Source organism: Stegostoma tigrinum, chromosome 3 (genome assembly GCF_030684315.1).
Source record: "Stegostoma tigrinum isolate sSteTig4 chromosome 3, sSteTig4.hap1, whole genome shotgun sequence".
Taxonomy (NCBI): Eukaryota; Metazoa; Chordata; class Chondrichthyes; order Orectolobiformes; family Stegostomatidae; genus Stegostoma; species Stegostoma tigrinum.
This window is the reverse complement of record NC_081356.1, coordinates 89,064,674-89,088,400: the sequence shown is the minus strand read 5'-3', so window position 1 is coordinate 89,088,400 and position 23,727 is coordinate 89,064,674. Positions and strand designations below refer to the sequence as shown.

General features: G+C 42.7%; 1 protein-coding gene across 18 annotated transcripts in view; it reads right to left on the bottom strand.

The window, feature by feature from the left end:
• The window catches only part of LOC125450983 (multiple C2 and transmembrane domain-containing protein 1-like), a 562,377-nt gene that overhangs the window by 293,218 nt on the left and 245,432 nt on the right, over positions 1–23,727 (bottom strand). For all 18 annotated transcript variants that reach the window (XM_048527527.2, XM_048527528.2, XM_048527529.2 and 15 more), the window contains 2 exons: positions 15,017–15,181; positions 10,084–10,214 (listed from right to left, as the gene is read on the bottom strand). In XM_048527527.2, the coding sequence (XP_048383484.1) occupies positions 10,084–10,214; positions 15,017–15,181 (296 nt within the window). The remainder of the gene's footprint in view (positions 1–10,083; positions 10,215–15,016; positions 15,182–23,727) is intronic.

Genomic DNA, 23,727 nt, shown 5'->3' with positions numbered 1-23,727 from the left:
TGGGAACCCTGCAGCCACATGGTATCAATGTGGACTTCACCAGTTTCAAAATCTCCCCTTCCCCCACTGCATCCCTAAACCAGCCCAGTTCATCCCCTCCCCCCACTGCACCACACAACCAACCCAGCTCTTCCCCCCCACCCACTGCATCCCAAAACCAGTCCAACCTGTCTCTGCCTCCCTAACCGGTTCTTCCTCTCACCCATCCCTTCCTCCCACCCCCAGCCGCACCCCCAGCTACCTACTAACCTCATCCCACCTCCTTGACCTGTCCGTCTTCCCTGGACTGACCTATCCCCTCCCTACCTCCCCACCTACACCCTCTCCACCTATCTTCTTTGCTCTCCATCTTCGGTCCGCCTCCCCCTCTCTCCCTATTTATTCCAGTTCCCTCCCCCCATCCCCCTCTCTGATGAAGGGTCTAGGCCCGAAACGTCAGCTTTTGTGCTCCTGAGATGCTGCTTGGCCTGCTGTGTTCATCCAGCCTCACATTTTATTATCAGTAGATTCTTCAGGTTGTTCAAACGTCAAATTACAGAATATGTAACACAGAAAACAAAGCACCAACAGGACAGCCATGCTGAAAGCTGCAATGTTAGATATGAGTTAAGCCATATCTTCCAAGATTATAGATAATTTAAATGTTAAAAGCAATTTTGGTTGTTTTAGAAAGTGCCCTTTTGATCAATAATATGGAAGTTAAAAGAGAAAGAATGATCACCTTTCAGTAAGCCAGGGTGAAATGCAGCAGATTTTCAAGAAGAAAGAGAGATAAACTTGGAATAAAGGAAATTTAAGGACTGCTATGGGACAGTAGTAAATTTTTGGATATTTGTTGGCTCCATGGCTCTAAACTTCTGGCACACATGTCCACGAATGCACACACACACACCTGATGAGTGACAGAGAGCCAGGGCAGGGTTTGCCAGCTGGTTCCAGTCTCAGAGGGTGCTACAAAAGCCTTGATTGAGTAGGGTAAGGCTGCATGCCCCTTAGGTATACTCTGTGTAAGGGGACTGTAAAAGTACACACATTGGTAAAAGGCACAGTCATTTAAAACTTATTTAGTCAATGAGGAAAATGTGTTCAGTGGAAATTTTATACACTCAGTGAAAATCCAAATAAACATGACAAATAATATCTATTTTACTGAATTGTAAGCCAATAGCAATGTTTTAGTAATGCTTATTGTCTATATGCATTAGGATCAGGCAGTTCAGCCCCTCAGGCCTGCTCCACCTTTGAATAGGATCATGCCTGTTCTGACATTGCTGGGATCTTTTAACTTTTTTTTCAAATATGAGACTTCAAGAACAAGTTGAAAATCTATGTGAAAATGAAATATACAACATTTTTCATAAGGCAAATTACAGTGGTGCAAAGATCTGTTTATTTCTTTGCATGACAAATCGGCATCAATGAAATTATCAAATAAAAAAGAAACAGCAAGCATAAGTATTCTTCTTTTCACCTCTGCCATGAGATTCCTTTCTAGTGACCAGCGAATACAAACCAGATTTCCACTGAAAATTATTCCACCTAATATCACATGACACAGTCTTCTATATATACTTTGCTATATCCACTATATATTGGGGTGGCACAGTGGCCCTGTGGTTAGCACTGCTGCCTCACAGCACCAGGGACCTGGGTTCAATTCCACCCTTAGTTAATTGTCTGTGTGGAGTCTGCACATTCTCCCCATGTCTGTGTGGGTTTCCTCCCACAGTCCAAAGATGTGCAGGCTAGTTAAATTGGCCATGCTAAATTGCCCATAGTGTTCAGGGATGTGTAGATAGGGTGGGCCTGGGTGGGATGTTTTGAGGTTCAGTGTGGGCTGGTTGGGCCAAAGGGCCTGTTTTCACACTGCAGGGATTCTAATGACTATGCAAGGTTAATGAGTTGCCTGGTTAATATTTGGAAAGCACAATTGTTGGTCAGCACAACTTAAGAATTTCTATGTTTCTTACTTAAATTATTTTTATCCATCCAATGTTCCAGTTGTAGAAATAAGAAGTCAGTGAACCACTTCCCACAGTCAATTATATATAGTAGATGAAGGGATAGCTATCTACTTGGATTTCAACAGAAAATGTTGTTGGTTAAAGGGCAGAGAACTGTGTTTAATTTTTTTTTCACTGAGTAAATATTCCTGGGGAGTTGGTTTTGAGGCTGTCGTTATTTTCAATAGGCAGAAATGACCTGAAGTTAAATTTGGAGACAGAAAATTAAGACTTGCAGCTGGCACATGATAAGCACAGAAATTCATTTTGAAGAGGAGTGCAGTTAGCTTCGTGAGGACATAGTTGGCATATAACTTTCAAACAAAGGTAAAAGAAATAACAAATTACAAGAGGAAATTGTGTTAACTTCCATTTTTTTCTCTGGAGCCAGTACACTGACAGCCAGCAGGCTAATCAACATGGAAACATACAAAAATGCAAATGCTCCTGTGCTGAAACATTTGCTCCTGCCTAGTAACAAGGACAGAGTTGGAGAGTTTTTATAGGTAATCCAGAACAGTTCAAGGGTCAGTGCAGAGTAATAACAGCTGAGAGATAATGGGAACTTCAGATGCTGGACAATCCCAGATAATAAATTGTGAGGCTGGATGAACACAGCAGGCCAAGCAGCATCTCAGGAGCACAAAAGCTGACGTTTCGGGCCTAGACCCTTCATCAGAGAGGGGGATGGGGTGAGGGTTCTGGAATAAATAGGGAGGCGGGGGGGAGGCGGACCGAAGATGGAGAGAAAAGAAGATAGGTGGAGAGGAGAGTATAGGTAGGGAGGTGGGGAGGTAGGGAGGGGATAGGTCAGTCCTGGGAAGACGGACAGGTCAAGGAGGTGGGATGAGGTTAGTAGGTAGGAAATGGAGGTGCGGCTTGGGGTGGGAGGAAGGGATGGGTGAGAGGAAGAACAGGTTAAGGAGGCAGAGACAGGCTGGGCTGGTTTTGGGATGCAGTGGGGGGAGGGGAAGAGCTGGTCTGGTTGTGTGGTGCAGTGGGGGTGGGGACGAACTGGGCTGGTTTTGGGATGCGGTGGGGGAAGGGGAGATTTTGAAGCTGGTGAAGTCCACATTGATATCATTGAGCTGCAGGGTTCCCAAGTGGAATATGAGTTGCTGTTCTTGCAACCTTCGGGTGGCATCATTGTGGCACTGCAGGAGGCCCATGATGGACATTTCATCTAAAGAACGGGAGGGCGAGTTGAAATGATTCGCGACTGGGAGGTGCAGTTATTTAGTGCGAACCGAGCGGAGGTGTTCTGCAAAGCGGTCCCCAAGCCTCCACTTGGTTTCCCCAGTGTAGAGGAAGCCACACCGGGTACAATGGATACAGTATACCACATTGGCAGATGTGCAGGCGAACCTCTGCTTAATATGGAAAGTCATCTTGGGGCCTGGGATAGAGGTGAGGGAGGAGGTGTGGGGGCAAGTGTAGCACTTCCTGCGGTTGCAGGGGAAAGTGCCAGGTGTGGTGGGGTTGGAGGGCAGTGTGGAGCGAACAAGGGAGTCACGGAGAGAGTGGTCTCTCCGGAAAGCAGACAAGGGTGGGGATGGAAAAATGTCTTGGGTGGTGGGATCGGATTGTAGATGGCGGAAGTATGGTCCAGATAGGTGGAGATGAGTTTGGTGGGGCAGGAACAGGCTGAGACAATGGGTCGACCAGGGCAGGCAGGTTTGTGGATTTTGGGAAGGAGATAGAAACGGGCCGTGCGGGGTTGGGGAATAATGAGGTTGGAGGCTATGGGTGGGAGGTCCCCTGAGGTGATGAGGTCATGAATGGTGTTGTAGATGATGGTTTGGTGCTTGGGGGTGGGGTCATGATCAAGGGGGCAGTAGGAGGTGGTGTCGGAGAGTTGGCGTTTGGCCTCGGCGATGTAGAGGTCAGTGCGCCATACTATCACTGCACCATCCTTGTCTGCGGGTTTGATGGTGAGGTTGGGGTTGGAGCGGAGTGAGCAGAGGGCAACCCGTTCGGCAGGGGAGAGGTTGGAGTGGGTGAGAGGGGTGGAGAGGTTGAGGCGTTTAATCTCTCATTGGAAGTTGGAGATGAAGAGGTTGAGGGAGGGTAGGAGGCCTGGGGATGGTGTCCAGGAGGAGGACTTGTGTTGGAAGCAAGTGATGGGGTCAGTGGGTGCCGGGTTAGGTTCCCGGTTGAAGAAGTAAGCATGGAGGCGAAGACGGCGGAAAAACTGCTCGATGTCCAAACGTGACTGGTATTCGTTGATGTGTGGTTGTAGGGGAACAAAGGTGAGCCCCTTGCTTAGGACTGACCATTCGTCCTCAGTCAGTGGGAGGTCTGGGGGGGATGGTGAAGATTCGGCAGGGTGAGTCAGTTTTAGTCAATGGGAGAGATTCAGAGAATGTGACTTTGTGTTGCTGAAGTGCTGTTTTAATTGGGTCTAGGCATCTGGGGCAAAGGATGGAGTTATACAGCATGGAAACAGACCCTTCAGTCCAACTCATCCAACAATATGGTTGACTCTCAGCTGCCCTCTGGGCAATTAGGGATGGGCTTTAAATGCTGCCTAGCTAGCGGCGCCCTCATCCCGTTAACGAATAAAGAAAAATAAGCCAAAACATGTGTCCTAAACTGAACTAGCGTTAACAAGGTGTGGAGCTGGATGAGCACTGCAGGCCAAGCAGCATCTTTGGAGCAGGAAAGCTGACGTTTTATCTCTAAACTGAACTAGTCCCATTTGCCTCCTCAGAGCAGCCAGAGAACTAGAATTGTGCCAGTGCATGGGTTCTGCGGTCTTGTGAAGACTGATGGGACGTAGTCTTGGGAGAAGCGATTGAATAGCTGCAAGATGAGCAATGGCTGGTCGTGGCTGAGAACATGAGGACCATGACTGTGTTTAGATGCTGGAATGTACCCGGCCCAAAACAATGCATACAGCCTCAGATGGAGGGATATAGGAGTCTTTATCCATGCATCAAAAACCTAGCCTTCAGGTTCAGTGGGTAAAAGGGAAGGCAATTAGAAATAACGGGAACTGCAGATGCTGGAGAATCCAAGTTAACAAAGTGTGAAGCTGGATGAATACAGCAGGCCAAGCAGCATCTCAGAAGCACAAAAGCTGACGTCCTTTCATCAGAGGGAGGAATTAGAATGTTGGCTTTATTTCAAAGGGAATGGAGTATAAAATTAGGAAGATTTTGCTAAAATCATGCAAGGCATAGTCAGATCACAGCTGCAATACTTTGGCTAATTTTGGCCTCTTATCTAAAGAAAGATATGCTGCGATTGGATGCAGTCCAGAGAAGATTCACCGGACTGATATCAGATATGGCGGGATGATACCCATTGGAATTTAGACGAATGAAAGGTGACTTGACTGAAATATACAAGTTTTTTAGGGGACTTGACAGGGTGGTTGTGGAAAAGTTGTTTCCCTTTGTGAGAAAGGCTATGGCCAAACAGCATAATCTCAGAATATGGGATTGCTCATTTAAGGATGAGATTAGGAGGAACTTCTTTTCTCAGGAAGTAGTGAATCTGTGGGATTCTTCTGTGTAGAAGGGCTGTCAATGCTGGGTTGTTTAGTATATTCACAGCTGAGATAGATTTTTAATCAGTAAGAGAATCAAGGATTATAGTGCAAAGGTCGGCAAGTGAAGTTGAGGATTATTGGTTTTTTCTTGATCTTACTGAATGTTGGAACTGATTTGATGCGTTGAACTGCATACTTTTGCTCTGATGTCTTATGGTCCTATGGAGCTTTGGATCCCCATATCCTCATGGGCCTCATCCAAGGACCTTAAATGAAGAATCTTGTGAGATAGTTGACAAATTGTTTTCATTATTTCTAAATTACCTATGATTCCTTTGGATTGGAAAATAGTAAATACAACTTTTGTATCCAGACATGGAAAGAGTCAGAAAGCAGGGAACAATGAGTCAGATAGCTGGTAACAGAGAAGATATTAGAAGCAATTATTAAAGATGCTGTAGCAGGGCACTTAGCAAGGTTTAAGGCAAATCAAGCAATCAACATGGTTATATGAAAGTGGAGTCATATTTAACCAATTTATTGCAGCTCTTTCAGAAACTGGTGGATGGGCCATTCTTAAATTTCCAATACAGCTTTGATAATGTGCCACTGCAAGGTTATTATGGAAAAATGTAAATTCATGGCAAAGGCTGTAACATATTGGCTGGCTAATGTGAAAATAAGTACCTAGAGGTGGGCCATTTCCTGGTTGGCAAGATGTAACGAGGGGTGTGCTACAGGAATCAATGCCGTTCAATTTTTAGAGTTTACATAAATGCCTTTGATGAAGGAACCAAAGATATGATTGCCAGATTTGCTGATGATACAAAGAAAGGAAGGACGTTAAGTTTCGAAGAGAATATAAGGGGCTAAATACCACTTTCATTCAGTTAAGTGAACAGTCAAACATCTGGCAAATGGAGTATAATGTGGGAAAATGTGAAATTGTCCATTTTGTGAGGAAAAATAAAAAAAAAGCGAGTTATTTGAATGATGGAAATTGCAAAGCTTTAAGATGCAGCACAATTTTGGTGAATACTTGAACCACAACAGGTTTGTAAGCAGGTAATGCTTAGGAAATCACAGAGAATGATGCTGTTTATTGAGAGGGGAATTGAATTTAAACATAGTAAGGTTATGCTTTATTCATATATTGCATCAGTGAGATCACATCTGGAGTACCATACATAGTATTGGTCTCCTTATTTAAGGAATGTTTGTAAAATGTGTTGGGAACAGTTCAGAGAAAGTTTAGTTGACTAGTATCTAGAAGGAGTAGGCTGAATATAGAGAAGAGGTTAGGCAGGCTGGGGTTGTATCCACTGGAGTTTTGAAGAGAAAGATGAGTCTTTACTGATACATATAAGATCCTGATGGGGTTTTAACAGGGGTGGGTCTAGGTGTGATGCTCTTTGGAGAGTCAGTTATGGACTTGATGGTCTGAATGGCCTGCTTCTATAGTGTAGGGATTCTATGATAAACAAGTGGGTGAAATGTTATCGGGTAGACAACAATATGGAATAATCAGTTCAGCCATGGCCTTATTGAGTGCCAGAGCAACCTCAAAGGGCTCGCGGCCTATTCCTGTCCTTAATTCATACATTTTTGTGAGATTCTGAAAGATACAATCTAAATGCAATATTTTTAATGATATTAGCTTAAGACCTTTGAGCTAAATTAAATATATCACTAGGCTGCAGTCCCAGATTCTCCAGTTCCTCATTTTACCATGTCATGTAGAGGCTCAGAAAGGTTTATTTCTCAAATTTATCATAAACTAATATACAACCTTCAACTCAGAGATCTGTTAAGTCATTCAAACAATTGTCAGACATTTTGAAATTTGAGTAATACCTTTGGAAAGAAACCAGATCTATCATTAGACAGCATTTGAGAGAGAAGCTTTAGCAGACAACAGGAAAAAAAAACCAGTCTGACATATGGAAAGAAAATAGTTTCCACTTTCCAAATATGTGTTTAGCAGAAACTAAGTTTGGACAGGGTACCTCAGGTAATTCATGTTGGCAGAATCAACAAACTGAAATATTGGACTGAATCTTATAGGGGAGTGTAATGTGGATTATGATCAAATTTGTGGCAGAAGCAAGCAAGAAGTGCATCGAGTGATAATGAGAACTGCAGATGCTGGAGAATCCAAGATAATAAAATGTGAGGCTGGATGAACACAGCAGGCCCAGCAGCATCTCAGGAGCACAAAAGCTGACGTTTCGGGCCTAGACCCTTCATCAGAGAGGCCCGAAACGTCAGCTTTTGTGCTCCTGAGATGCTGCTGGGCCTGCTGTGTTCATCCAGCCTCACATTTTATTATCTAAGAAGTGCATCGAGGCCTCTCTCACCATTGGGAGCATCTTGTTACATTTGTTATGCTTTTGCTGAGCAGCGAGGAGAGTTTCTGTCAGTGGCAGCAAGTTGCTAATTAAGGGAGATTATTGATTGTTAAATACTTTGTTAATACCACAACTCAGTGCAATAATGTTCTGCTCTCTATTTTACCAAAATGCACCAAACCAGCTAGATATTGAGAAATTTTAACATGGAACTCAGTGCTGGCACCTGGTAGATTTAGCTCGCCACTTGCTCTGAAGGACCTCCATATTGCCAAGGAGCAAAAGAAGCTGAGGGTAGAATCCAAGGGCACCAGCTACATGTACCCATTGTCCAAAGGGATTGGCACCACTCACAACCATCATAGCACCTCTCCAACACACTGCAGGATGCTCAGGAAGCACAGACTTGTACTGCAGGTCACACCATTTAAAGGTTGCAATCGGGACACTCGGCAAGAAAATACAGGCACCCAGCTCACACATTGGAGCAGGCTGCATTTCAATGCTGCTTGCTTTCTGTCTTTGTGTTGACTCACTTAGTATTTATCTGTATGTTCACAGCATTTCTGCCTTGCCATGGCGTGTCATGCCTGTTAGCTCATTAGCACTTCAGCCAGAGCCAGAGGCTATCAGGACAGTGTTGTTGATATGCTCTTTAGTGTAGACACACAACAGGCTGCTTGTCATGTCTGTCAGTAGGGAGTTGTTTGTGGAAGGGCACATCTTGCCGTACGGAACACTGAGGGGTCAATCTAACGCCTACAGCATGGGCCAGCTACCAGTACAACCAAGCATTGGGTGTTTACTCAACAAAATGGCCACATCAGAAACTGGTGGGTGGGAAGGTGGGTGGTCACAGTCAATCAGGAAGACCCAGTATTATTGTGTATGACACAGTCCATACACAATTTGGGGGCTTGGCCACGGTCACCTGTTTGGTCCACTTAAGTTCAGGGGATATGTCTGAAAATTGTCTAGACAGTGGGGAAAATTCAATCCTGCAGTGCTGTTACAAGCAGTCACTGGAATTGCGTATTGTCAGCTGGGAGCTGCAAACATCACAATCAGTTCAGATCTAGTCATATCTAGGGGCTGCCCTTCAAAGTCAGTCAGAGGTCTGGGATGGATTCAATCCTGGGGAGCATGCAAGGCAGGGCCTGCGCGGACAGCAGGTAAGGGTGTGGGTGCTGTGCTCTTACGAAAAGTAAAGCTTTGCTCAACATAAGACCACAATATGCAGGAGCATAAGCAGATGTAAAGACTGGGAAAATGGGTCGAAGGCTGGTGTGCTGCATGTGCTGAGGATGCCTGAGATGTGATTACAAAAGCTAATCTTCTCAATCAAGCTCAAGGAAGGCACTCAAATGAGAGGAGGATGAAGGAGACATTTCAAAGACTTCCCTCAAGAAATGCAATATCAATGTCAATATATGGGAGATCCTCATTCAGATGAACCCAACATGGAGGAACTTCCTGAATGAAAGGACACACTTCTTTGAGAAAACCTGTCAGCAAGAGGAAGTATGGAAAAGGAACTAGCAAAAGGGCTCACAATGATCTCAAGGACAAGGACCACTTCCCACCTCCAGGAAACACCTGCCAAATGTGTGGTCGGTCATGCGGCTCTAGGTTCAGGCTCAGTCACGCAAAACACACGACTACTGACACGGAATTTCCTCGGTGGACAATCACACATTAGTGAGTGATTGCCGATGATGACAACATCCCATTACCATTACTCCCAGAAAGTTTTAATGTCTGCTATACAGAAGTTAGGAGTAGTTTATAAGTATCATTTATTGTAGGATATTGAGTAGGAGAGAAACATGAGCCAATACCCGTACGCAAAAGATTCCAGCAATGTTAGAACTGGGATTCAAGGTGAAGAACAGCTGTAGGAAATCACTTGAATAACCAATTCATCAAAGATATGGGTCAATCATGTTAACAAAAGTATTAACTACTTAGTATTTGCATGAATTGATCAATGAAAGAGGTGGAACTGTTTGAACTTTGAAGCCATTAAGAATGTTTGCCCTTACAAATATATTGTTTATACCAATTATGTACTCAAAAATGGAAAGATTTAAATTTGCTTGACAAAATGTTCTATAGAGTTATCAATGATAGGAAATAAATTGTAGATGAATTTAATGAGTTGAAAGGAAGATATATTTTAGCTTCAGGAGCTTAAGGATTAAGATCAGGTATTATAAAGAACCAAAGTATTATCACAGACCTGCCAATGAAGTCATCCTTTTTCAAAGAGTCCTTGTCCCACACAGTGATGTCTATGATGCCACCTCTTTCCTCAGCAAGAAGAAAATCAAATTGCTCCTTCCACTTGGGATTCAGTGTTTTTAAAATAGCCTAAAAGATTCAACACAAATCACACTCAGATTTATCCGGGATACACTCTACACGAGCATCAAATGACTCAATTGTACACTTTCAGTAAGAAATGATACTTAACATACTTGCAAAGAATTGCCACTTTGGCCTGAACTGATAGTCTGAGCATAATTTGCACTCAAAATTGCGCTACTTTTAGGCATTGTTTTGTAGCCCTAAAATTTATGCTCATAAATAATTTGTACATTGTTGAACATATTCTCTGCTGTGTATCAGAATAATTGAAGCATTTTAGAGCATAATTATAAGGATACAAAACATATACATTGAAAAATATTGCTTGATACAGTTAAGAGGCATAACCTGGTCAGTTTTATGAATAAAACTGTAAATTAATTTATTACAAATAAGCATTTATAATCAGTCAGTCACCACCTATGCATAACTTGATCTTAAACAGCTAAAAAATGACTGCAAAGAAGTACACAACATAAATTGCTAGTTGCATTGGAGTACAGCGGTCAATCTGTTAGTAAACTATAAAAAGAATATTCAACCGTTTCTGAAGCATATTTATTAGCTTCTTTGCACCCCAAGAGAGATTAATTTTAAGAGAATCCTTGAAGGTCACCAAATGCATCCAATATGTGGACACTCAGAAATATCATTAATTCGAACTGGGGTGCAGCATGCTACCTGGATTTGACTAGCTCTTTATATAATGAATTTATGTTAATACAAAACAGCGCAGAAACTGAAAAATGTTGGATATAGTTTACACTTAAAGTTCCTTATTTATATGATAGTTTAGCCAATTGTAGATGGATTGCTCCATATAAACCATTGCAAACTAGCAGAAACTCTGCCAAATTTGTTTGCAACAATCAGAGCTAATGTTAATGAACAAATATATATTTCATTCAGGGGGCATGTGCACCTCTGCCTGGCCAGCGATTTATTGCCTATCCCTAGTTGCCCTTGAGAAGGTGGGAGTGAGCTGCATTCTTGAGCCACTGGAGTGCATATGCAATGAATTGACCCAAAAATGCTACTGGGGAGAGAATTCCAGGATTTTTGCCCAGCAACAGCAAAGGGATTGTGATATATTTCCAAATCAGGATGGTCATTGGTTTGGAGGGGAACTTGCTGGTGGTGATGGTCCCATGTACATGTTTTCCTTGCCCTTCTAGATAGCAGTGGTAATGACTTTGGAAGGTGCTGTCTGGGAATCTTTGGTGAATTTCTGCAGTGCATCTTGCAGAAAGTATGTGTTGCTGCTGCTGAAGAAGTGGATGCTTGCAGACATAGTGTCAATCAAGCGGGCTGCTTTGTCATGGATTGTGTCAAGCTTCTAGAGTGTTCTTGGGGCAGTACTCATCCAGTTAAGAGGGGAGTATTCCATAATATTCATGACTCATGACTTGTGACTTGTAGATGTTGGACAGATTTTGAGGAATCAGGGCGTGAGTTACCTGTCACTGAATTCCTAGCCTATGTCCTGCTTTGTAGCCATTGTGTTTGTCTGACAAGTCCAATTAAATTTATGTTCAATGGTAATTCCAAAGATGCTGATAGTTGGGGGATTCAGTGATGCTAACACCATTGCATGTCAAGGGATTGTGGTTAGATTGTCTCATCTTAGTGATGGTCATTGTGTGGGATTTGTATGGCACAAATGTTACTTGCCATTTGTCTGGATATTGTCCAGATCTTGATGCATTTGAACGTGGACTGTTTCAATATCTGAGGGGTCACAAGTGTGGGACACTGTGCATTCATTGGCGAACATCCCCACTTCTGCCCTTATGATGGAGACAAGATCATTGATGAAACAGCTGAAGATGGCTGGGCTGAGAACACTATCCTGAGGAACTTGGGACATTTTATTGGCATAAAAAGTGATAGCAAAGTTTGCTGCATTCTCTTAACAGAATTGCTGTAATATTAACAGAATTTCTGCATTTACATAGTTTTTTTACTGACCACAGGACGTCCTGAAGTGCTTCAAAGTGAGCAACTTTTATTGTGTAGTCACTGTTGTAATTTAGGGAAACATCAAATTGCAGACAGCGAGGAAGAAACAACTCAGAGATAGCAAGAACTGCAGATGCTGGAGTCAGTGACAACACAGTGCGGAGCTGGAAGAACACAGCAGGCCAGGCAGCATCAGAGGAGCAGAAAAAGCTGATGCTTCAGGTCGAGGCTCTTCTTCAGCAAATGAACAATACTGTGTTCAATTACCAGATTTCAGGCTTAATTTTCAAATTTAGATTAGGCCATAAACTGGCAGCAGGTAGTCACTGATTTACACTAGCAAGAGATTCCCCCTATTGTTTTTCAAATATTAGTATGGTACTTTTGCATTCACTTGAGAGAACAGATGATATAATGGTTTGATGTGGCATCTAAAAGACAGCACTTTCAAACATATAGCACTGAATCTATCAGTCTACATTAAGTGCTCAATTCTCTGGTGTAGGGCTTGAAACCAAAGCATTCTGGATATGTGGAGAGCATTCCATTCACTGAGCCAAATCCATTAATAACATATTAGTTTCACATTAGTTGTGAATGATACTGGAAATAATAGGGGGAATCATGTGCTTCATTGCTTGAACATATAAACTGCTCATTCACTTTTTATAAACATTTTAGCTTAAAACCTGTGAAACTCTCCTCTGACTGAGCAAGTACATAGCTCGACAGACAGTAGGTATTAGTTATGTCCTCAAATGGCCTCCTTTTCTGATAGGCATTGGGAAATATTTAATTACATCCATAATTGGTGGAGCCAGATGTTTGCAGTTGGAATAATTTTACTAATTGGGAATAGGTTTAAGAAGATGAAACAGGAAGCCTGAGTTCAAGTCCCACCTGCTCTAGAAGTGTATAATAACTCCTCAGAATCAGGTTGATTAGAAAAAATAGGTTAAATTAAAAAACAAAATATCTGAACAGTTTGAATAGAAAGTATAATACTTTGCAAATACCATAAAATTCATTTTTATTAAATAATTTTTCTGACAGGGTAGGGATAAAGAGAAAAGTATCTGCCATTATTTGGGGAAGAGTAGACATTCACTGTCATTCAAAACACAATTTTTATGTTGGCTTTGTATTTGCTAATTATTCCAGACACAGGTCTATCCATTAGGTGTTTTGAGTTAGTATGCTTTGCAGTATTTATTTGATATATCATGTCTTGTTCATCTATCCCCTCTGTGTTTGCTGTCCTACACTGGTATCTAATCAAGCAATGCCTTAACTTTAAATTTCTCATCTTTGTTTTCAAATCCTTCTCTCCTGTCCAATTCCTTAATTTACGTGGACATGTACTGGCACTGGGACTGTAATTTAGAACAATGTCAGGTAGTGGAATTAAAATTCCAGTATTAAAAGAAAAGCAGCTTAAAGGCAACTATAAAAGCACTTTTGATAGCTGTAGAAACCTATTTGGTTTGCTTACAGCTTTTGGGAAAGCAAATCTGCCATTAGTGCCTGGCTTGTCTACATGTGACTTCAGACTCACGGTTGACTCTTTGCTGCCCTCCAGGCAATTTGGGATGGACAATACATCCTCTAATAAGCCCTCATTTCATGAACACGAGAAAAAATTCTCCTCCAGCCTTGCAATTGTCTGAGGTATCTGTGTTCCTCGAACTCCAGCCTTTAGAGCATCTTTTAATTGTGGCTGTTCTTTCATTTATGAGATCTTCTTTGCAGCTTGATTTCTTTCTGAAACCTACTTCTTTTGCCAAGCTTAAAAGGAAATGGGGTTGTGCAATTTGGCAGGAGGAATTAACCTTTAAGCAAGAGGATTAATCATTACAGGGTTAATTGGACATTATAAAGAATAATTTGAAGAAAGTGGAAAATTACATGGAAAGCAGGTCGAGACCCTGCTTGGGGTGGAAGCTAACTACACAGACCTTGGCAGGGGCCTGGAAACAGAATATTGTGCAGTTATCACAAATATACCTGGAGGAGTTTCTTGCACAATGGAATGCCTGGAAAAGTATTGGAAGTACTACGAATTGACAATACAGTGTATAACATTAAATTCAGAATAGTAGTGATATTGGGGGCTTTGTCCCACTCATTGGATTTTCCCCATTGGCTAGAGTTTGTGAGACTGGGCTATAGAATCTGAGATAGAACTCCAAGTGCCACTGTTGCTAGTACCGACGAGTTGAAAGGCAGTGACACTTGCTCGTTTGTATTTGTCTAAATACTTTAAGCTAATAGATTCGCTCATTAGTTTGTGTATATATTAAGTAGATTAAGCTAATACACTTGCAAAGTATTGAAGTACACGTGTCTCCTTGTATTCATTCTGGTCAGACCTTAAAGAACATTTTAGGCACTTTCAAGCTAAAAATACATCAGGGCTGAGTTCGACACATTTTTAAATCTGCAAGAGAGTCAATGGTTATGAAGGGCAGACTGGAAAGTGGAGTTAAAGCCACAATCAGATCAGCCATGATCTTACTGAATGACGGAGTGGGTTTGATGGGCCAAATACATACTCTGGCTACGATCATAAACTTTTGATAATTTAGTTTGTCTTGTAATAATCCTATGAAATGTCTTTGAAATTGTTATGATGTAAAAGGCTCTTTATAAATAAGTTATGTTGCAGGAAAATGGGTAAAAACTGGTGAACACTTATTTCCTTACCCGTATGATTGAAATGTACAGTTAATTTACATAGGTAACAATGCAGGGCAGAGAAGACAAGATTCACAAAGCTTTTAATATTACAATTATGCATTTTAAGTAAGCACTTTCTCTAAAATATTCTCGTTGAATTATTCAATTACCTTACTCTTGTACTTCTGACAACCCATTTTGAATTTTACATATGGATCACTCAACCCATTTGGATCCATGGGCTTTAAGTCTCGGCCCTCCACTAACGTGACACTGACAACCCCTCTCCAGAGCTCATCCCTTTTGTGTGCTTCCAGAAGGCGGACATTCTGTACCTGAGGGAACATGCGAAAGTAGAAAAGTTATTAAACAAACTTCATATAGGCAAATGATTACTGACAGTACATTATTATTTGCCCATACCTTAATGGATAGTAATAAGTGCACATGTAAAACATAAACACCAGGGTTTTGTCATTTATAATTCATTTGACCTTTAGAGCTGATAGGCTAATATAATGCCCCATCAATGTAATGTAGTAAATACATCAACGAACAGGATTCTTATATTCAATGCTATGCCCATATATCTCAATTGTAATGTTCTGAAATTAAGCAATCTCAGTTACAAAGAAACTGATCTTTCATCAAAATTCCTTTCAATTTAAATTTATTTTGGGTATATGACATATAATTTCTTACTATAATAAGTCACTGAAACATGAAGCATTCCTTGAGTCTCAATAGATTGTGTTAAGTATGATTTTCTTTTACTTATGAAGACAGCTTTTTGCTGTGAGAACAGTGAACATTATGGTTGCTGTGATTATGAGAGAATAAATGGTACAAATAAGTAAGATCAACAACTGCCTGATTGTTTATACAAATAAGCAGTTTGTCGAAGTTTGTTTTAACCACAGAGGGAAAAAACAGAATTAGGATCATAGCTTTCAGGAACTTTTGAATGGAACATATTCCTATGACTTTTGTAAATCTTCGACAAGGCTAAAAGAATATGTTACATAAGGTGACAATCATTTAGGTCCATGAGCATGTTTCTCCAATAAGGATCTTGAGCATATTCACAGACTATGACAATAAGCTAGTAAATCTGATGACCACCTTAACACTGATATACTTCATTTGTGCAAATGGAACGTATTTTTCTCGTAAAAGCAAACGAGAAGGAAATTCACTTCTACCAGCAGCATGGAAACTATATACTTCCTCAGGAGAAGGTAGCACCGCAGATCCATACCTGCATGGCCCATGGAGTTTTCTCCATTGATCATAATAAAGAATGCTGAATAAGGTACAATAGGTGTCTTCCCTCAAGGAGCGGCTGTGTAACATCACCAGGTGAATAAATTTGTCTTCCAATAAATCTCATAATTATAAGCTATCCCATGAAGATGAAGGGGTAGTAAGAACTGCTGATGCTGGAACATCTGAGATAACAAGGTGTAGAGCTGGATAAACACAGCAGGCCAAGCAGCATCAGAGGAGCGAAGGGTCCAGACCCAAAACGTCAGCCTTCCTGCTCCTCTGACACTGTTTGGCCTGCTGTGTTCATCGAGCTCTAAACCTTGTTATCCCATTAAGATGAAGATGTTCCAACATATATACACAAACTTTGTAAATCTGACTGACCCTAATTCCAATACGGAGCTACAGAGATAAATGATGAGTGATCTTTGTGAGAATATAGTGGTAAAAGACAGAATTGGAACATTGGTACAATTCCCTGCTGTAAAGAGCATGTGTACAGAAGGCTGTGCTGCCTGCCAGGAGCCAGGGTTTGGGATATTTACTTAGAGCAGGAAAGGAATTTGTAGTAGGAGAGGGAAGATCCAGTGTGTAGGTACTATTTAACATAGTTAAAACGAAGAAAGAGGTCAGTATTAGAAGCAAGACACAAAACTAAGAAGAAGACCCTCGAAGGTAATACATTTACAACACTGGAATCTACTTGACAATGAAAAGTTCAGTTTGTCTGGCTTGAGGAAGGGTCACCGGACCCGAAACATTAACACTGATGTTTTTCTTCACAGGTGCTTCCAGGCATGCTGAGTTTTTCCAGCAATTTTTGTTTTTGTTCTTGTTTTGCAGCGCCCGCAGTTCTTTCAGATTTTACCTGTTCACTGACGTTTAGTTTGGGTTCCACCAAGGCCACTTAGCTCCCCACTTCCTTACAACCTTGGCCAAAAATGGACATTAGAGCTAAACTCCAGAGGTGGGGTCAGAAAGACTCCCTTGACATCAAGACAGCACTTAACTGAGTACAACATCAAGGGCCTAGAAAACCTTGAGTCAGGGAGAAAGCTCTCCAGAGATGATGGTTGTGATTGTTGGAGAGTGGTCATCACAGCTAAAGGACATAATTGCATGAGTTCTTCATGGTAGTGTTACAAGCCCATCTTCAGAGGCATCATCAGTTACTTTTCCTATATCATAAGGAATTATGAGGCAAGGAATTCTGTGCCTAACAATTAACCTCCCCATCTCCCCAATGCACTTAACAAGTCAGCAGTGTGACAGAATACTCTGCAGTGTGTACTTGCACCAAAAGACATGAAGCTTAACATCGTTGAGGACCAAGCAGCTTGGTTGACTGACACCTCAGCCACCACATTCAAAATTAATTCCTTTGCCACAACACAGAATACCAGCAGTGAGTACCATCTGCAAGATGTACTGCAGCAACTCACACAGGCTGCTCTGACAACACTTTCCAAACTGAGAATCTCTTCCATCTATAATGTCAAGACCAGCAGATGTATGAGTACTTTTAAGTTCCCTGCAAGTCAACACGATCTTGAATTAGGAACATAGGAATAGGAGTAGGTCATTCAGCCCTTCAAGTCTAGCTCACTACTCATTATGATAATGGCTGATTGAAAACTTCAATGCCTTTTACCCACCACCTCCCACAAGCCTGTGTGTCATAGGTAATCAGCAATCTATTAATCCCTGCCTTAAAAACATTCAAATACTGAGACTCCATGGCCCTCTGTGGCAGAGAATTCCAAAAATTGACAGTAAAATAATTTCTAAAATTATTTCTAAGTAAAATAATTTCTCTGCATTTTATACTGAAGTGGCATCCCTTGATGTTTAAATAATACCTAATAGTTTAAGACTCTCCAAACAGGTGAAACATCTTACCTGTATCTAACCTGTCTATCCTTTTACATATTTTATAGGTTTTTAATGAGTACACCTCTCATTCTCTGATACTGTAGAGAATACTGGCCCAGTTTCTCAAACTCTGTTCATAAGAAAGTCCTGTCAACCTGGGAACAAGTCTGGTGGAACATTGTTCCACTGTTTCTATGGCAGTATTTTTTACTGAGATGGGGAGATTAAAATTGCACACAATACCTTGAAGTGGTCTGGTCAAGTTCCTAAACGATAGAAGCAAGACTCTAGTACTCCTATACCAATATCCTCTTGAGATGAAGGCTAACATTGTAGTGGCCTGATGAATGGTCTAGGCCCAAAATATCAATTCTCCTGCTCCTCTGGTGCTCCCTGACTTGCTGTGCTACTCCAGTTCCATACTGTATTGACTCTGACTCCAGCATCCCCAGTTCGTGCCATATCAGAGAGTACTGATTGATTGTTTTTGGCTGGAAGATTTGTATTGGAGACCCCAGTGAGTCATTGTCTGAAGTCTTGCTCTCTTTTTTTCTTAATCGACCTTTTCAGCAATGCTATTACACTCTGGAGCAGGTGGGACTTGAACCCAGTCTTCCTAGTCCAGGAATATGGACACTACCACTACACCAAAGGAAGGCCCTGAACTCTTGCTCTATTGCTTGTATATTAATGACCCTCACCTTGGTGTCAGAGGCCTAATGTCTACATTGGCAGGCACTGGGATACTTGGAACTATTATGATATATGAAAATGATGGAGTAGAACTTTGGAAGAAAATAAACAAGTTGGTGGATAAGTGGCAGATGAAAATATAAGTAGAAAAGTGTTATTTGATTCATTGTTGTAGAAGAATGTAGAGATACAATTTAAACCAAAGGGCACTGTTCTAAATGCAGAAGAAACAGGCGAACCTTGATGTTACATGCATAAAGCAGGTGGCAGGACAGGTGGGAAAGCAGTTGATAAAATATATAACATTCTAAGCTTTACAATCGGAGTGCAGATTACAAAGGCAAGGTAGTTAGATTAGACACAGGCTTTGTCTTTAGTGGAGTATTTCATCTTGTTCTGGTCTTGATAGTTTAGCAAATAGTTTTTACTTAGAAATTTGAAGGAATTAATTGGGGCACAAAAAGGATTCATGAAGTTCCATGGATGAGGAACTTCAGTTACATTAAGAGATTGGAGGGGCTTTAGGTGGAATCTTCACCATGCCACTGGCACCACAGGTCACGAGCAAAGTGGGCATTCAGTACGGGGTTTGGCCATGGTGTGCGCAGATCAGTCACAATCAAAATCTGCCTGACCATGTATGGGGAATGTCCAGTGGTCAGTTCTGCAGGGGCAGCGAAGAGAATTGCTTTTCATCAGTCAAGGAACTCCAAGAACGTCATTCAGGATCTGATCAATCAAGTCTAGGTCAGGACTGTCTAAAATTGGTCATAGGTCAGGGGCATCCCGGGGCTCTTGCATTGATCAATGAAGAGAGTGTGGAGGAGGACAGGGAGCTTTAGGGAGAGGGCGATCATTCCCAAAAGGAGTGGTGTTATCAAGGCTGGAGTGGGGCATGGGAGGAATTCGGCATTTGCAGTGAAGGGGGCAAGTATGGTGACGAGCAGGGCAGAGTGGAAGTTCAAGGAATAAGGTGATAGGTGGAACATCATCAGAGCACATGGCAGGCTACTAGAATGGAAGTTATTAGCAGTGACTACCATGGCGACTTCCACAGGCCAGCATAAAGCACCAAGGTGGGTACCATTAAGGTCTAATGTTGGAGGTCAGGAAGCAGGAAGGCCAGTTCGAAGCATTGCTCAAAGTGGGACTCTAGATGGACTGCATAGTAGAAAGTAGCTGACTGTAAAGCGCAAGGTAATAGAAGACATAAAGGCTCTGGAGGGGTACATGGCAACCAAGTGAAGGCTGGTGCTGACAGCGCCTACCACAAGCTGCGTTCCCTTTCATCACGTGCCCTTCCCTAGATGCAGACTTAAACTGGTAAATGACTGTGAGAACACCCAGGCTGTAGGGAGTCAATGTCAGTCAGATAGGTAAAAGAGTAGACTCCATGTCTGCTGGATGTTAAGATATTGAAGGGGCAAATACATGAAGTTTGCTTTTGCAAATCCCAGCCACATTTAATGTCCAGTCATTTCTCCATCCATAAGCAATGGATGAGAGTGAATGTCCTTAGGGTTCTACTGCTGGCCAACTGACTTGCATTATGTCATTGGTGCTTGCAAATGTCACACTGGCATTTCAATGATGCAAATTTTAATAGAAATAACTCAGAAAAAGGCAAATGTCAGTCAGGAGTGTGTCAACATTTGTGAAACTTCCATGAATGTTGTGGGAAGAGGAGAATATTGCTTCATTATATGTCATATGGGTATGATGCTAGCCTCCACCGAATTCAATGAAAAATTGAATGATTACTAGGGATGGGAAGCAGGTCATAGCACAGTAGACCCTCCCTTTTTGATGTAATGTGTTGGTCACTCAGCTTCTTCAGCACCTTCACCCAGTTGGTGCACTTCCTGTAGTTAGGGCTCTGGTGAAGCAGACAATTTTAAAATTTATTAGTAGGACATAGGCATCACTCTCTCCATCTCTGATTGTCCTTGAGAATGGGGCTGCTGAAGATATGATTCCACTGCTTGAACCAGTCTAGGTGGGGTGGGGGCTGGGCGACTCCTCCAGTATAGCCCAGACAGAGTGTGCTGCACCATCCTAGCATGATCTGCTCTGCATAGTTGGAGGCGGCGAGGAGGTCATCATGACAGCATTTGATTTGCATTTAAAGTGCAAACTGCAAAACTGTGCATGTCATTTTTGCTAGCTGCTAATACAAGCTTGTGTTTGGAATGATTTGATTGCTTGCCAGCATGGGATGTTCCCTTACTGGACAATAATTAGCTGCAGGTTTCCAATGGTCACTTGGGACAGACTAGTGATGACTTAATAACGTGTTTAGATGTGATGCAGCTAAGGACATGTAAACTGTGCAGGCTGGTGGTAAACCAGCGACAAAGGTGAGAGAATGGAATTGCGTGCACAAGGTAGTGTCGGCTATTCCAGCTCTGGCACGTCACAAACAATGCAGCTTCCTGGCTGCTGTGCCATGATGTTGCAAGTGAAGGGCAACACCACAGTGCCAGGGACACAGCAGTCTTTGAAAATGGCCTGGGCTTCACAGATGCCAGCTTCTGTGTGGATACCTAGTGAGTGACAAGTTCTTCTGGGAGTGGTGTGTGGTGAAATGGGGCTAGAATTGGATGAGAGATAATGGGAACTGCAGATGCTGGAGAATTCCAAGATAATAAAATGTGAGGCTGGATGAACACAGCAGGCCAAGCAGCATCTCAGGAGCACAAAAACTGACGTTTCGGGCCTAGACCCTTCATCAGAGAGGGGGATGGGGAGAGGGAACTGGAATAAATAGGGAGAGAGGGGGAGGCGGACCGAAGATGGAGAGTAAAGAAGATAGGTGGAGAGAGTGTAGGTGGGGAGGTAGGGAGGGGATAGGTCAGTCCAGGGAAGACGGACAGGTCAAGGAGGTGGGATGAGGTTAGTAGGTAGCTGCGGGTGTGGCTTGGGGTGGGAGGAAGGGATGGGTGAGAGGAAGAACCGGTTAGGGAGGCAGAGACAGGTTGGACTGGTTTTGGGATGCAGTGGGTGGGGGGGAAGAGCTGGGCTGGTTGTGTGGTGCAGTGGGGGGAGGGGACGAACTGGGCTGGTTTAGGGATGCAGTAGGGGAAGGGGAGATTATGAAACTGGTGAAGTCCACATTGATACCATATGGCTGCAGGGTTCCCAGGCGGAATATGAGTTGCTGTTCCTGCAACCTTCGGGTGGCATCATTGTGGCACTGCAGGAGGCCCATGATGGACATGTCATCTAGAGAATGGGAGGGGGAGTGGAAATGGTTTGCGACTGGGAGGTGCAGTTGTTTGTTGCGAACTGAGCGGAGGTGTTCTGCAAAGCGGTCCCCAAACCTCCGCTTGGTTTCCCCAATGTAGAGGAAGCCGCACCGGGTACAGTAGATGCAGTATACCACATTGGCAGATGTGCAGGTGAACCTCTGCTTAATGTGGAATGTCATCTTGGGGCCCGGGATAGGGGTGAGGGAGGAGGTGTGGGGACAAGTGTAGCATGTCCTGCGGTTGCAGGGGAAGGTGCCGGGTGTGGTGGGGTTGGAGGGCAGTGTGGAGCGAACAAGGGAGTCACGGAGAGAGTGGTCTCTCCGGAAAGCTGACAGGGGAGGGGATGGAAAAATGTCTTGGGTGGTGGAACTACAGACTTGTTAACCTTACAACAGCAGTAGGGAGAATGTTGGAACTATTGTAAACGATATCATAAATAGACACTTGAATGAAAATGAGCTGATTGAGCATATCAAAAATGGATCTGTGAATGAGAAATCATGTTTGAGGGATGTGAGGAAAAGTTATTTTACCTGCACAGTGCAGGAATCTGGAACTCATTGCCTGTAAGGCAATGTAGACTCAATGGGGTGAAGGGACTTTTTCTGTGCTGTAAAAATCTCCCCTTCCCCTACTGCATCCCTAAACCAGCCCAGTTTGTCCCCTCCCCCCACTGCACCACACAACCAGCCCAGCTCTTCCCCCCCACCCACTGCATCCCAAAACCAGTCCAACCTGTCTCTTCCTCCCTAACCTGTTCTTCCTCTCACCCATCCCTTCCTCCCACCCCAAGCCACACCCCCAGCTACCTACTAACCTCATCCCACCTCCTTGACCTGTCCGTCTTCCCTGGACTGACCTATCCCCTCCCTACCTCCCCACCTACACTCTCTCCACCTATCTTCTTTACTCTCCATCTTCGGTCCGCCTCCCCCTCTCTCCCTATTTATTCCAGTTCCCTCTCCCCATCCCCCTCTCTGATGAAGGGTCTAGGCCCGAAACATCAGCTTTTGTGCTCCTGAGATGCTGCTTGGCCTGCTGTGTTCATCCAGCCTCACATTTTATTATCTTAGAATTGGATGACATGGGTTCTATTGGGATGTAGTAAGTAGTTAATGCAGTGAGCGTGGTAAGATATGGTGAAAGACTTTGCAGGAAAAAACCTTTTAAAAACATGACATGAATGACACTTCGCCAAAAAAGAAGGTTCATTCTGTTGGGATTGTTGCGCTTGGACAAGAAAACGTTGAGAGGAAATCTGATATAGGTTTTCAAAATGCCGGGAAGTCTGGACAGACTAGACAAATAGAATCTGTTTCCAAGGATCGAGAACCTATGGGCACAGGTTTAGGTAATTGGCAGATAAAGCAATTTGCCAATTTAAAAAAAATCACTCAGTGACTGTTTAGGATTTGGAATGGACTAGCTGAGAGTGTGGTAGAGACAAGTTCAACTGAAGTATTGGAGAAGGAAGTGGATTAAGCACTGGAAAGGAGAAATTTGAAGGGCCATTGGGTAAAGGCCAGTCCCACAATCCATCCTGACTGAAATTAAAGGTAAAAACACAGCATGTTGTTCCAGAGAACTCTTCTATGCTGTCGATACCATGCTAGTTGCTCACACAGAAATTCAGCTCAAGAAGTCATAGGTTATCTCTCTCGTGCCTGTAACTTGTTCTTGCTAATCAAAGCAACCATGATCTTTGAACAAGAAGTTACATTGCCATCCTGCCATCACATTAAATACCACCCTATCAGAAGTGATTAGCAAATGCTACTACCTTAGGTTCATGTGTTTTTTAC